At 40.5% G+C, this 14523-nt stretch overlaps 3 protein-coding genes across 4 annotated transcripts in view; 1 reads left to right on the forward strand and 2 right to left on the reverse strand.

The window, feature by feature from the left end:
• The window catches only part of ALG5 (ALG5 dolichyl-phosphate beta-glucosyltransferase), a 331650-nt gene extending 327783 nt beyond the window's left edge, over window positions 1-3867 (reverse strand). Inside the window, exon 1 of one of the 2 annotated variants that reach the window (XM_081083482.1) lies at window positions 3421-3586. In XM_081083482.1, coding sequence (XP_080939608.1) covers window positions 3421-3498 — 78 coding nt within the window. In that variant the 5' untranslated portion in view covers window positions 3499-3586. Of the gene's footprint in view, window positions 1-3420 lie in introns of both variants that reach the window. The other variant, XM_081083483.1, reaches the window with a different exon arrangement.
• Window positions 3868-4481: 614 nt separating this feature from the next.
• On the forward strand, window positions 4482-14294 carry EXOSC8 (exosome component 8; the record flags this gene model as incomplete). The annotated part of the gene is made up of 11 exons (XM_081083485.1): window positions 4482-4606; window positions 6179-6215; window positions 6448-6511; window positions 7105-7178; window positions 10364-10409; window positions 11273-11378; window positions 11458-11503; window positions 12772-12868; window positions 13137-13257; window positions 13352-13458; window positions 13801-14294. The coding sequence occupies 11 exons, from the start codon at window positions 4482-4484 to the stop codon at window positions 13914-13916; spliced, it is 939 nt and encodes a 312-aa protein (XP_080939611.1). The 3' UTR covers window positions 13917-14294.
• SUPT20H (SPT20 homolog, SAGA complex component) overlaps window positions 13938-14523 on the reverse strand; it is a 50595-nt gene continuing 50009 nt past the window's right edge. Inside the window, exon 26 of the mRNA XM_081083479.1 lies at window positions 13938-14420. Within this exon, the coding sequence (XP_080939605.1) occupies window positions 14283-14420 (138 nt within the window). The 3' untranslated portion in view covers window positions 13938-14282. The remainder of the gene's footprint in view (window positions 14421-14523) is intronic.

Here is a 14523-nt window from a genome sequence, read left to right on the forward strand (position 1 = left end):
GCACACATTGAGTGAGGTTCTATCCCTACTTGGAGCCTACAGGTGACAGAGGACAAGTTCATATAACAATTGGAACATGTGGGATGAAGGCAGACCTCGCATCCAGGACCAGATTGACCCAGGGTATAAAGGGAAGATTCTCCCAATCCCCATAGTGGGGACTAATAATGCTTAAGAATTCTTGGCACTTACCCCAGATTTCAACTCAGAATACAGTATTTTCTGGAGTAAAGTATCAAACTTGTAGAATATGTATCAAATATTGGTAAATGTCATGCACTATTAATATTATATAGCTCCCTTCCACATATGATTAGGAGCTAGCTTTGGAAATAGCTATTCTTTGGAATACTACGTCTATTGGCACACCTTCTATTTCTAAACAATCAATCTACATATTATCATTTGTAATTTGACAATCATGTATAATGTTCCATTGGGTACATACTGAAATTGCATATGCATTTGATTGGTGTGAGCATGGACAGTATCCAGACTAGTGGGTCCAAGTTATTGCTCTGCACCTCAGGTATCCAGATTGTGTTTTCTAAATTCCATCTCCCACTAGAAGCAACCAGTGTTCCTAAGAGGAATGTCTGGTTCAAGTTGGGGCAGGAAATGGGCAATGGTGGAATAGCACATCAATGATAATGAGGACGATGCAAAAAGTAGCCAACTTGAGGGGCTCTCATTGCCTTATGATGGGAGGATTTGAGCATCAAATTACTGCAAATCCATTGAAACAAATGAAAAGTATTTTAAATCATGTATTCATAATACTAAAAATAAAAAATTAATTGGTCACCTTTGTTAAGATGCCAGGGAACTATGTCATTATTTTGAAAACTTGCTTTTTATCTTACCTTTTATATATGAACAGTATTTCAGGTTAACCGGTAGCTGAGGATTAAATTATTTTTCATTATAGGTTTCTAGGTAATATATGAAGGAATGATAAATTAGAATATTCTACTTTTGCCAGTGAAATAATGAATTTAGGTATATTCCCAGTGAAATAATATATTTAGGTAGTGATCATCAATGACTGCTAAAACCTTTAGGTAAATGACAAATTTTATAACTGGTAGGTCAGACTAATAACATCTTAACACCAAAGAAATCACACATTATAAATCTCCTGATGTTATAAAAGAGGAAGTATTCAGCATCACTCACACACTTTCCTTGATTTAAAAAAGTCAAACATTTATTTCATAAGTCTCTAGATGTAACTACTAGTTTACAAGAAATTCAGGAGTCAGAGATGTTAAAAGGCACCAAATGAGTGCAGTTAGTAAAATGCAGACTGTGAGAAATTCTACAGAAAAAATGACTACTTATTAAAGATAAGGGGGGCGGGGAAGGGAAGAGAAATTGTTATAGATCAAAAGACTTGAGACATATCAATGAAGTGCTAAGTGTGTGTGAATGCTGACTGGAAAAAACTGACTATTCTAAGACATACATCAAGCATTGGAACTGATATGTATTTAAAACCACTAAATAATGGTTAATGTAAAAAATAATTTGTGAGAATCCTATTGCCATTATATTTTCAAAGGGGTCCTATCTTTTTAGATAAATGCTAAGGCTTTACAGGTAAAATATTATGTCTTGGATTTGCTTCAAAATAATCCAGAAAGAAGTGGGGTGGGGAGAAAGTATGTATGGAGGGTGGAGATAAATATAACATACTAGTGGCCGGTGCATGGACTCATGCACATTGAAATTAATTATAAGAGCTTTATAGCCGAAACCGGTTTGGCTCAGTGGATAGAGCGTCGGCCTGCGGACTGAAGGGTCCCGGGTTCGATTCCGGTCAGGGGCATGTACCTGGGTTGCGGGCATATCCCCAGTGGGAGATGTGCAGGAGGCAGCTGATCGATGTTTCTCTCTCATCGATGTTTCTAACTCTCTATCTCTCTCCCTTCCTCTCTGTAAAAAATCAATAAAATATATTTTTTTAAAAAAAAGAGCTTTATAGCGAGAACTTTATATGTATCGCGCATGTGCCAAGTCAACATTTATTTTTCAATTGCCAGTGGGCTCATATGTACCGGCTGTGGTTGGGCAGTCAGACGGACGTAAGGTTGGTCACTTAGCTTTTTATATATATATAGATAGATAAAACAAGATTTGTGGGTTTTTTTGGTAATAATTATCCGCTCTGACATTTTAAAAAACAAAGTTCCAGGAGCTGTGTGACATTTGTGCATATGAGCTCTTTAACCTGAGTTTCCGCACCAAATAAAGCTAGTATTTGTCAGTGTTGTTCTAAGATCAAATTTATTGAATACTTACAATACATTGGAAGTATTCAATAAATGGTAGCTCTTATAATCACTTCAAGCCATGGGGTCAACTAGTTCTAGTATAAACTCAAAATGTACACATGTAAATCTGTAACAGATTCAATATGAGGCAGATCAATTTAGGATTTTCATCAAACCCTAACCTGCACACAGCTGACTTGCTCAAAACCCTGGAAAAAATCCGAAATCTCCATATACCAAAAGCGAGGACTCCTCTCTCACTCAGACACAAATCACCCCAAAGAAATCAAGATAAAGTGCTTTTTCTCTAGCTAAACTGTTCCTAAGTTGTGAGTTTACAGACTTTCTGGCAAGATGACAGAGACCTTCCTGGCTGCTAATCTGAATGTCAAGGGAGCTGAAACTTCTTCATTAACTAACTAGAGAGCAGGCTCATTCCAAATCATATGGGAGAAAGTTCACTTGGCAAACTTTCTACTACTTATGGATCAGCAAATATTTACAATCTGTTTCCAGAATAATGGCAAAATATGAGTTTGAATCTTACTGTACTGCATCATTTCGAGGCAGCTAATTTAGGATGTTTAACTCTGGGACATAACGACCCCCCAAACAGATGTTAACATCAGGCTTTGCCTATCTTGATCTTCCTGTGTTCCTAGTGGGTCTTTTTGATCCACTAATTTATTTCAATCTGTAATAGATAGCTTCTATTAGTGCTCTGTTACCGCTACCTGCTTAACCACATAAGGAAAAGGGGGACTAGAGAGCACTCACCTTCTGGGGGCTTAAGACCTCCCCGGCGGGGCAAGATTGAAGAGGATACAGACCCGGAAGGAAGTCTTGGAGAGGTTGGGATGGACAGAGGGTCCGGGGACAAAGGGGCTAGCGAGGAGTGGGTGGGCACGTCTCAAAGTGAACAAAGGTATAAGGCTCTGAGTACGTAGGGACATAGAGCTCCAAAGTAAAAATAAACAAGGAAGAAAGGGGGTGTGAAATTCAGAAGAGGAATTCTGGGGTAAAGGGTGGGGATAAGCATGGTGAAAGAAGACACAGAAGAGCCGGCAGCGCGGAGAGAATACCTGGGCCTAGTCTCCAGAAGAGCAACGAACCCAGGCCCGCGTTAGTCCCCAACCCCTCTTCTCACCAGTATCAGGGCTGCGGCCGCCAGCGCCACGCCGAGCACCGCGCCGAGCACCACCAGCTGCAGCGGTAGCGAAGCCATCCTTTAAGCACCGGCTGCAGCCGCCCTATCCGGCACCCACACGCGCACGCGGAAGTGGGCCGCACAGCCCCGCCTCCCGCCCGCAGAGAGGCCGCGGCGCCGGGCACCTGCCGCCCACAGCGCCCTCGCGCGGCGAGGCGAAGAACACGTAGTAGTTGTGTGCCCGGTGCCTTGTTCCAAAGTAGGATTGCCAGAATTCGCAAGTAAAAACACACGCTGTCCACTTAATTTGAATTTCAGATAAACAACGTGTTATTTTTAACATCCTTATTAAAATATAATTGCACAACCATATAACCCACCCATTTAAAAGTTTTGGTATGTCATATAATTTTTTAAAATGGTGATAATTTTTTGATATTTTAACCATTTTAAATGTACAATACGGTGGCATTAATTAAATTAACAATGTTCTGCAACCATCACCATCATTTCTAAAACCTTCCCGGCTCTCCAGCCCTTGGTAACAACCACTAACATACACCACTGGAAGCGTACTCCTAGTAGGAAATTACTTTATCTGACATTCAAATTTAATTGGCTGTACTTTATTTTCTGGCAACCCTATCCAGAAGGGAGGTGGAAGCCTTTGAGCCACGACACAGCCTACAAAATCAGCAGCTCCTTTGGAGCCCGCCCGGGAACTTGCAAAGTGTCACCGCAGGAAATTTACGTAATCTCCGGAGCTGCGAGCTCTTTACTTAGGAGAATTAAAACGCGGGCCTAGCCTGACAGAGGCGGGAAAGGGCGTAGAAGTTTTGCAGTAATGCTTCACACTCAGTACTGTATTATTTTCTATCAATTCAATTTTCTTTCAAACTCTTGAACTACCCGACTGTTTCTAAAGATAGACGCTCATCACTTATCTAATAGCTGATTCGTCAAAACCTGTAGAAGGCAAAGAAACCAAAAGAGACTTCTAGCAAGAGACTGTGGAAACTAAGGCGGGTCAATAACCACCGTAGTTTCACCTTCTGCGTCTCATGCTACGGGAGAAGGGCACTCGGTTCCTCGTCGACAGTGTGGGGGCGGAGCAGGCGCGCGTCCTGGAGACGGAAGTCGCCCCCGCGCAAGCGAAGGCTCGCGAGAAGATGGCGGCCGGGTTCAAGTGAGTGTTGGCGGCTGGCGTGCACGAGTTTGTTCCCTGGCAGAGGGTGGCTTCCCTTAACCGTTAGCTGGGGTTTCCTCACCTGGAGGCCACCCCACCAGGTTCCCACTTATCCCCGCGGAAGCCGGCCATGGGGCCGGGAGACCTGGAGGTGATCGTAGGAAAAGGAAAAGAGGGCTCCTTCCCGCCAGTGAGACGGAAGGTGGACGGGTGTGTGTGTGTAGAGTTCAGTACCCGCTGGAAGTGTTGTCGGTGTAGGTGGGGTAGCCCCTTCCTCATTGCGTGCTTGGGGTGGGGTATGGCCTTCCCTTTGTTCCTTTCCGGTTATTAATAACTAGATTATTTCAAGGGTATCAGGAGCACTGTGGCTCGGTAGTGGATGTGCAGCTCCTGGAGACACAGTTGTATGTTTGTAAGAGTGTTGCATCAGGCCGCGCTGGCGTGGCTCAGTGATTGAGCATCGACCTATGAACCCGGAGGTCAAGGTTCGATTCCTGGTTAGGGCACATGCCTGGGCACTTGTGGGCAAGTGTTGCATCAGAACCACATGCCACTTCATTCTCCTTCAGTAATTTATTCCTCAAAGGACTGTGCCTTGTTTGGCAGTTTATTACATAAGCCTTTTTGTGTGTGTGTGCCACTCTGGTTAAACCAATAGATTTTCATTCTTAGAGTCAAGTTTTTAAGCATATAAATAGGAATCCAAAGGAAATCGATTTTATCAAAACAGTTACCTATTTCTATAAAATCTCAAGTGTATGATATACTGTTGGACATAAACCTGCTCTAAAATTAACTTTCTTAAGCAAGATCTAGTGGGGATTCTATAACTCCTATAATTTAAAAATAACTATTAGTCCACATACCTTCGACAAATTATTAAATAAAAATGAAAACTTCCAGTGTCTGTAGTTGTTAAAGTTGCAGGTACAGCTAATATAATAGTTTATTGCCCACAGTCATAATTGAAGAATATACTGAATTCAGTTACTGGATAGTAAAAATAAAGATGTAACTTTTTTTCATTCTCGCTAAGAATCCCTTCTTCAGAGAGAGAGTGATAGTAACACCTGAATTAATCCTCTTAAAGATGCCCAAGGTCTTTGAGCTCCAATACTGTAATTGTTTCAGGCAGAGTTAAGGACAGCAGTTAATAACTATGATTGCTACAGAAAGAGTATCTACTTTTAGTAAACAGTTATATGTGGCAGCATACACCTCAGAATTTATGAAAAACTTACATATTTTGGAGACTTATTCTGTCTCACTACACTTTTAAGATCTTTGCCAGTTTCTGGGTTTATGTTAAGATTCACTACTTCATGCCCTAACCAGTTTGGCTCAGCTGATAGAGCATCAGCCTGCAGACTCAATGGTCCCAGGTTTGATTCCGGTCAAGGACAGGTACCTTGGTTGCGGGCACATCCCCAGTAGGGGGCGTGCAAGAGGCAGCTGATCAATGTTTCTCATTGATGTTTCTAACTCTATCCCTCTCCCCTCCTCTCTGTAAAAAAATCAATAAAATATATTAAAAAAAGGTTCACTACTTCACATATTTTTCATATGTTTCAGAACTGTGGAACCTCTGGAGTATTACAGGAGATTTTTGGTGAGTAAAAGGGGTTATGTAGATGTTATGCCTTTTGATAGTATATGCTTTAAAGACAATTTCATATATACAAATAATGAACATTGTTACATTGTACAACTGAAACAATTGTTATGTCAATTATATAAAAAAATTGAGAAGTAATTTCAACTAACAAGGCTTAATGTGTTTTCCCTGGTTCTGTATAAAATATACACATAGATGTGCTTTACTTTCGTATAAATTTATTTAGAAAGAGAACTGCCGTCCTGATGGAAGAGAACTTGGTGAATTCAGAACCACAACTGTCAACATAGGTGAGGATATTTTGAGTTCTAAAATAAGAATGTTGAAGTTGCTTCAGTTTTGAAAATACAATTTTTCTTGTTTTTTTTTTTAATACTAGTAAAGAATTTTTATTTGTAAAGGTTTTTTAAAACTCACTGTTCTCTCAATTTATATGCTCTTTATTTACAATTTTAAAGTAACTATAAAGAGTTTTTCACCATTCCTTCCATACCTCCAAGACATGGATTTGTTATGTTTTAAACCTGCTGTTGCAAATACGTAATTTTCCAATTTTACCTTTATGGCATTCCCAAATTTTAGCCTCTGAGCCACTTAAACAGTATTTTGGCCAAATTCTACCATGTTTAAGGGATTCCAGTGATTTTGTGTAAAGAGATTTTTTATCTGTGCACTGCTGTGCCTGAACGAAAAAATGATTGACTCAAATTCAAGGAAAGGTGAATAATTCTTAAAACAGTAGTTTTAAGTAGTTATACCACTTTTTAAAAACTTGAGCTAGTAATAAATTTCATAAGCTACTGGCTTATGTAGCAATATAAAATCATGTAGAAAACAAAAACACTTTTTATGGACTTTTTCATTTTGTTTAAATACTTTTCAGGTTCAGTTAGTACTGCAGATGGTTCTGCTCTAGTGAAGCTGGGAAATACTGCAGTCATTTGTGGAATTAAAGCGGTAGGTTTAATATATGTTTTACTGAAATGAGTTACCAGATTATCTTCATATTAGAGGCCCGGGGCATGAAATTCGTGCGGGGGAGTGGTGGGGTAGCCTTGTCTGACTGCCGATCTGGCCTAAACCAGCAGTCAGACATCCCTCTCGCAATCCGGGATGCTGCATGCACCAGTGACCATACTTTTCATACAGGTGAAAGGCATCTTGCTGTTGTATGGGCAGCTACATTTTTTTGCCCTGATTATCAAAAGTAGTACATAACATGATCTTTCCGGGGCAGTAGTACCATTTTCCCCATCTTATGGGTGGAAAATCTGAAGTAGAGAGAAGTTAAGTAATTGGCTTTGTCACACAGTTGTAGTCAGAATCAGGGCGGACCACAAAATGTGCAAGCCAGAATGCATGCATGTCATTGCTGCATCATCCTGTTTTTTTACTGTTGAAGAGTAGCCTTGCCAGTTCTAATTTTTTTTTTAATATATTTTATTGATTTTTCACAGAGAGGAAGGGAGAGAGATAGAGTTAGAAACATCGATGAGAGAGAAACATCGATCAGCTGCCTCTTGCACATCCTGTGCCCGCAACCCAGGTACATGCCCTTGACCGGAATCGAACCCGGGACCTCTCAGTCCATAGGCTGACGCTCTATCCACTGAGCCAAACCAGTTTCGGCAGCCAGTTCTAATTTTTAAATCTAAGAGACTGTTCCCAATATATAGGGAAGGGTCCCTAGGCCTGGCCAGTTATCAGGACCGATATGTGGGGCGACTGGCGGCCGGGCGCCACCCACTGGCCAGCCCTGCCCACTCCAATCATCGCCGCCACAGGTCGTCTTCCTGGGGGTGGGGGTGGGGGGGGACGGGGGGGGGGGATTTGACTCTCAATGCAGGAGCTGCCCGGTCAGTCAGTGCGCATCATAGGGACTAGTCGTTCCGCTGTTCAGTCCATTTGCATATTAGGGTTTTATTATATAGGACTAGGGGCCCGATGCACGAAATTCGTGCACTGGGTGTGTGTGTGGGGGGGGAGTGTCCCTCAGCCCAGCCTGCCCCCTCTCACATACTGGGAACCCTCAGGCGTTGACCCCCATCACCCTCCAATCACAGGATCGGCCCCTTGCCCAGGCCTGATGCCTCGGTCAGAGGCGTAGACCCCCATCACCCTCCGATCGCCTGATCGGCCCCTTGCCCAGGCCTGACGCCTCTGCCAGGCTTGGACAGGGGACCCCCATCTCCCCCCAATCACTGGCTCTGGCCCCCGCCCAGGCCTGAGGCCTCTGGCCCAGGAATCATGACTGGGCAGGAAACCCCCATCTCCCTCTGATCGCTTGCTCCACCCCCCGCCCAAGCCTGACGCCTCTGACCCAGGCTTCAGGCCTGGGCAAGGGGACCATCATATCCCCCCAATCCCCGGCTCCGCCCCCCACCCAGGCCTGATGCCTTGGCCAGAGGAGTTGACCCTCATCACCTTCCGATCACCAATCACGGATTGGCCCCTTGACCAGGCCTGAGGCCTCTGGCAGAGGCGTCAGGCCTGGGCAGGGGACCCCCAGCTCCCCGCGGTTGCAGGCTCTGCCCCTGCCCAGGCCTAACGCCTCTGGCTGAGGCGTCCGGCCCAGGCAGCAGGGACCCGCAGCTGCAGCAGCCCCGCGATCGTGGGCTTCGCTTTAGGCCCAGGCAAGGGACCCCTAGCTCCCGGGACTGCCAGCTTCGATCATGCCCAGCTCCCATCGCTGGTTCCACCCCTACTTCCTGCTATCACTGGCCAGGGCGGAAAAGGCCCCTGATTCTCCGATCATGGCTGGGGGGCAGGGCAAAGGCGGCCCCCCAGCTCTTAGCTCCCCCCTGGGCTTCCGATCACTGTCAGTGGCAGGGGGCTTCTTCCTGCTTTCCCTTTAGCCTCCCTGCATTGTGCCTACATATGCAAATTAACTGCCATCTTTGTTGGCAGTTAATTTGCATATATCCCTGATTAGCCAATGAAAAGGTTAGCGTCGTATGCCAATTACCATTTTTCTCTTTTATTAGTGTAGATACTGATTAAATTATAATATACACTAGTAATTCTGTTGACTAGGCAGGCAGTCAGGTGTCAGCTTTTAGTATTTTTCATTTCCAGAGAGCTTTCATCTTTGAGTATTAGATAAGATGACCCAAGTTTAATGACTCAGTTATAATTTATGGGTATTCATCAAATGTTTTGAAATCAAATAATTTTCAAAATTTGACTACCTTTATTTTTTTAAGAATTTGGGTATAATTTGAGAGATTAAGAGATTTTTGGTGACATCCTTTTGTCCAGTGCTGGTATTTAATTCATGCAAATATGTAGAAAATTGAGATTGTTCAAAAGAAAATTGTGAGGGAATAATAGCTACCATGTGTTGTGTACCTGTTATGTTTCAGGCACCTTATATTAGGTACTTTACAAAATCAAGTTTAATCCTCAGAACAGTTTTTGAGGTATAATTTCTGTCTCCTGTTTTACATGAGGTTCAGTAACTTGTCCAGGAACATAAGGCTCATAAATAAATAGAACTTCTAACTACACTGCACCCTTACTTCACCCAAGCTCAGATTCTTCCTCGGTAAAGCTGGGGTGATATCTAACAATAAGATTTGAACTGCCAAATTTTATATTACGGACTTAACAGCATTATCTCATTTGACCCTCATTAACAGTCCTTAAAAGTAGATCTCATTAACTTCCCATTTTGCAGATGAGGAAATTGAATGGTAAGAGGTTAAGTAACTTACCCAAAGTCTCTCAGCCAAAAAGTATGGGTCTGACATATGAAACAGGTGATTCCAGAGCTTTTGCTTAGTTCCTTTATTTGTTACCATCATTTCCTAAATCTGGCTGTGCCAGTATCACATTGGGGTTTAAGTTAAAGATTCGTGGCTACTGAATTAGTGCAAGTGAGGATGGAGGAGAAATCCAAATAATATTTTTTTAATTTTGATGAGTAGCACTGTAGTGTAACTATGCTGTACTGCCTCATTACTGGAGAGCTAAAGTGAGTGTTGGTGCCATTAGAGTCCCTGACACAACTCCCTAAGCATAGTAGATGCTCATGATGTGGTAAACTAGTTAATATGTTTTTTGGTAGAGCCTTCCATAACTAAGGCTTTCTTCACAATTATTTAGTAGCTTCTTTGATTGGAAACATTTGTTTGCTTCTGTAGGAATTTGCAGCACCACCACCAGATGCCCCTGATAAAGGATATGTTGGTAAGTTACGATTTTGTAATTTTAATACAAATGCTTTAACACATTTAATACAAATATTGTAGTTAAGTACTAATAGTTGAGAAAATTATTCATAATCAAAATATATAGGAATGAAGCAGACATTCCTGAAGTTTTCTACTGGAAGATAACATGAGAATTTTGTAATTTTTCAAACTCGTTCAAATCAGTTTTTGTTTATACATTCAGATGTCATCAACCAAGAAAATAGAATCTCCTAGGAAAAGGCTGTAATTGGAGACTTTGTGATTTTTTTTTTTAATCCTCACCCAAGGATATGTTTTTATTGAGAGAGAAACATAAATGTGAGAAACATCGATTGGTTGCCTCCAGCACACCCCACCCGGGTATCAAACTTGAAAGCTAGGTTTGTGCCCTGACTGGGGAATCAAACCCACAAATCTTTTTGTGCATGGGGATAATGCTCTAATTAACTCAGCCACTCGGCCAAGGCCCACTATGCCATCATTTTTCTTGACTTGGGCTGTCCTTTTATGGTAGGAACCAATATTTTTAAAATGCAGAACAGTTGGGTATGAGTAGAGGGGCTACCTTCTGCGACAGATTGAGGTATTTCGAAAGAAAGAAAACTTGTGAAGGATTTAAACCTTAAATGCTTTTTAAAAATATATATATTTGTGTGGTAAAAAGTCAGAAATATAGATTTTACTTTATCCAAGCTTAATAGTCTTAAAAAAAGACTAAAAATATAATTGATGTCTTATAATCCTTTCCACTTGGAAAAAGCTATCCATGGTGACAGTCCCCTTGCAGTGGATTTACATTTAACATTTTCATAAACCAGAAGTGAAGTTTATTTCATAGTTGCAGAGTGTTTCTTTCAGTTCCTAATGTGGATCTACCACCTCTGTGTTCGTCGAGATTTCGGTCTGGACCTCCTGGAGAAGAGGCCCAAGTAGCTAGCCAGTTCATTGCAGATGTCATTGAAAAGTAAGATAATCGGGATAAAGTATTACTATCATTCGTTTTCAGACAGTTTTGACCTTTCCTTTACTGTGTTGTCATTCAGTTCACAGATAATTCTGAAAGAGGACTTATGCATTTCTCCAGGGAAGGTAAGAATAATAGAGAAGCTATAAGCTTTTATTAATTGTTTTGTGGAGAGTAGACAGGGAAATTAACAAAACCACAGTAGCCTTCAATACAGATGTCTTATTTTTAGATGAAGTTCAGGAAAAACATGTCTTATTCTGTAACTATGTAGTTCATATAAAGACAACCAATTTTGACTAATTTATTGCCTGAGTTGGAGCTACATTAAGCTGAGGGTAATTCTTTTCCCCTTTTACCACAAACATTCTTTTTTTTTTTTCTTTATAGATTACTGGTATCTGATTAGCTAATGCGTTTAAGGCACTATAAATTCTAACTCTATTGGAAAACTTAGAACTAAGTTGACTAGAACCTATAGGATTTTTCTCTTTGATTACATATTTACTTGTAAAACAGTGGTTCTCAACCTTCCTAATGCTGCGACCCTTTAATACAGGTCCTCATGTTGTGGTGACCCCCAACCATAAAATTATTTTCGTTGCTACTTCATAACTGTAATTTTGCTACTGTTATGAATCATAATGTAAATATCTGATATGCAGGATGTATTTTCATTGTTACAGATTGAACATAATTAAAGCATAGTGATTAATCACAAAAACAGTATGTAATTATATATGTGTTTTCCGATGGTCTTAGGCGACCCCTGTGAAAAGTTTCTCGTTCAACCCCCAAAGGGGTCGCGACCCACAGGTTGAGAACTGCTGTTGTAAAACCTACTAAGCATTTTTTTTTTTAAAGGGAAACCACCTTTTTTCCTCCCCCACCCCGAGAGAAAGGGAGGAGAGATAGAAATATCAATGACAAGAATCATTAATTGGCTGCCTCCAGCATTCCCCCTACTGGGGTTTGAGACTCCAATCCCAGCATGTGCCATGACCAGGATCTAACTGACCTGGTTTGTAGGTTGACGCTTAGCTACTGAGGAACACCAGCCAGGCCCTACTAAGCATTTGATGTATTAAGGTTTCTTTGGGAAAGTATATTTTGATTTTCGTTTGGGACTTTCTAAAGTATTTCCCTCATCTGACTTAGCAACAAGAATGGAAATGTTTGTCACTTGTCAGCTTGGTAGTCAGAAGGCAGCTTTCATCAACCATAACCACTTTTTTGGGTTTATTTCTTAAAGGTAAAGGTTTTTCTTTTCTTTGTAAGTTTTTGAGCCTTGAAGGTTATCTTGTTTAAGGGTTCTGTGGTGTATAAGTTGAAGCAAATCCCATGTTCTACCCATCAGAAGACTTTAATTTGCTTTGTGTAAACTCTATTTTAGCTTGCTTGGGTTCTATACTGTGATCTCATTTGCCTTGACTATGATGGAAATATTTTGGATGCCTGTACATGTGCTTTGTTGGCAGCTTTAAAAAATGGTAAGCAATCTTAATAAAAGGCAATATTCCTCCTCTTGTGTCAGAATATTCTGTTTTGTTAAACTTTCTCAAACTTTTTAGGCTTTAGTTATGATTTAGCCACCATTCATTTTAGTCTTTCTAAATTAACAAAAATGTTTATATACACTGTATTTATCTTAATGTTCTAAGGTATTTTTTTTCTAAAAGATTACTTCTGGAAAAGTGAACTTAGTAAAAGCCATGTTTGTTACTTACACTAGAGATACTAACATATTTGCCTTTCTAGTACAGTTGCCTGAAGTTACTATAAATGAAGAAACTGCTTTAGCAGAAGTTAATTTAAAGAAGAAACGTTATTTGAACATTAGAACTCATCCAGTTGCTACCTCCTTTGCGGTCTTTGATGAGTAAGTTAAATGTACAAAAACTGTTTTAAGTATTCTTCTAAAATAAAATGTTTCATAGATTGATAATTTACACTTCAAAAAAATTTTTAAATAGCACTCTGCTCATAGTGGACCCTACTGGAGAGGAGGAACATCTGGCAACTGGAACCCTAACAGTAGTAATGGACGAGGAAGGCAAGCTATGTTGTCTTCACAAACCAGGCATGTTCCTTCTATTTCAGTCCTAAATATTTGGATGAAAACTCTATGTGAGCTTCTTTACATAGGAGTGGGACAAATGGAACATGGGATATTTTACCGTGTACCTAATGCAGAAAGTTTAAAATGACAGTTTGTTACCTCAAATTCCTTATGTTTTTATGTTGTTTACCAGTGGTTCTTATGGCATGCATTGGAATCACTTGGAGGTCTTAAAACGTAACTTGGCAATCTTAACCATACCCCCTGGTTTACATTACTGAAAGTTTAGGTCTATAACTTGACATGTTGATCATTAAAAGTACAATAGCATATATTAACAGTGTTGGTACAATAATTTTTCAGGTGGAAGTGGGCTGACTGGAGCTAAACTTCAGGACTGTCTGAGCCGAGCAGTTACAAGGCACAAAGAAATAAAAAAACTGATGGATGAAGTAATTAAGAGTATGAAAGCCAAATAACTACGTTTTCAAAACATATTTGTAAAAACTGTATTTATTACACTGTGCACAAATCTTTCATACTAAATAAATATCAAACTACATTTTTCTGAAGGACATTTCTAGTATTTCTTAGGCCACTTCAACATGTTTTATGTGTAGGAACAATTTTGAAAAAGCAGTGTCTTAAGCAAATGAACCCTAATGGTTTGTTAAAGCATTTCCCTGTTTTTATTTAAAAATCATAGGGTTGTGCTTCTGTATAAAGTTTGTACATCAAACAATGTAAAATACTGATTATGTTTTAAAAAACAAAAATGAAGTAGAAACTCAATCCTTTTGATTCATTGCTCTTGTTTTTAAAAAAGAAAAATAATAATGCAAGACTCAGAATTTTGGAGTGGTTGGTGTGCCTCTCTTCATTTTACTTTTTGACTGGCTGCCTGTATGCCGTTGACGATGTAGCTGAGCTGTTTGTGCTGTTGCTGCTGCCATAGCCATTTGATGCTGTAAGAATCGCAACTGCTGCAAAAGGGGGGAGGAGAGGGAAATCAAGGTACGTTAAATGTAAGCAGGTATAAAAAGGTGCTTTTCCTGAGAGAGATGAAAACAAAAGTGAAAGGGAGAA

This window comes from Myotis nattereri (assembly GCF_964212035.1).
Source record: "Myotis nattereri genome assembly, chromosome: 2".
Lineage (NCBI taxonomy): Eukaryota > Metazoa > Chordata > Mammalia > Chiroptera > Vespertilionidae > Myotis > Myotis nattereri.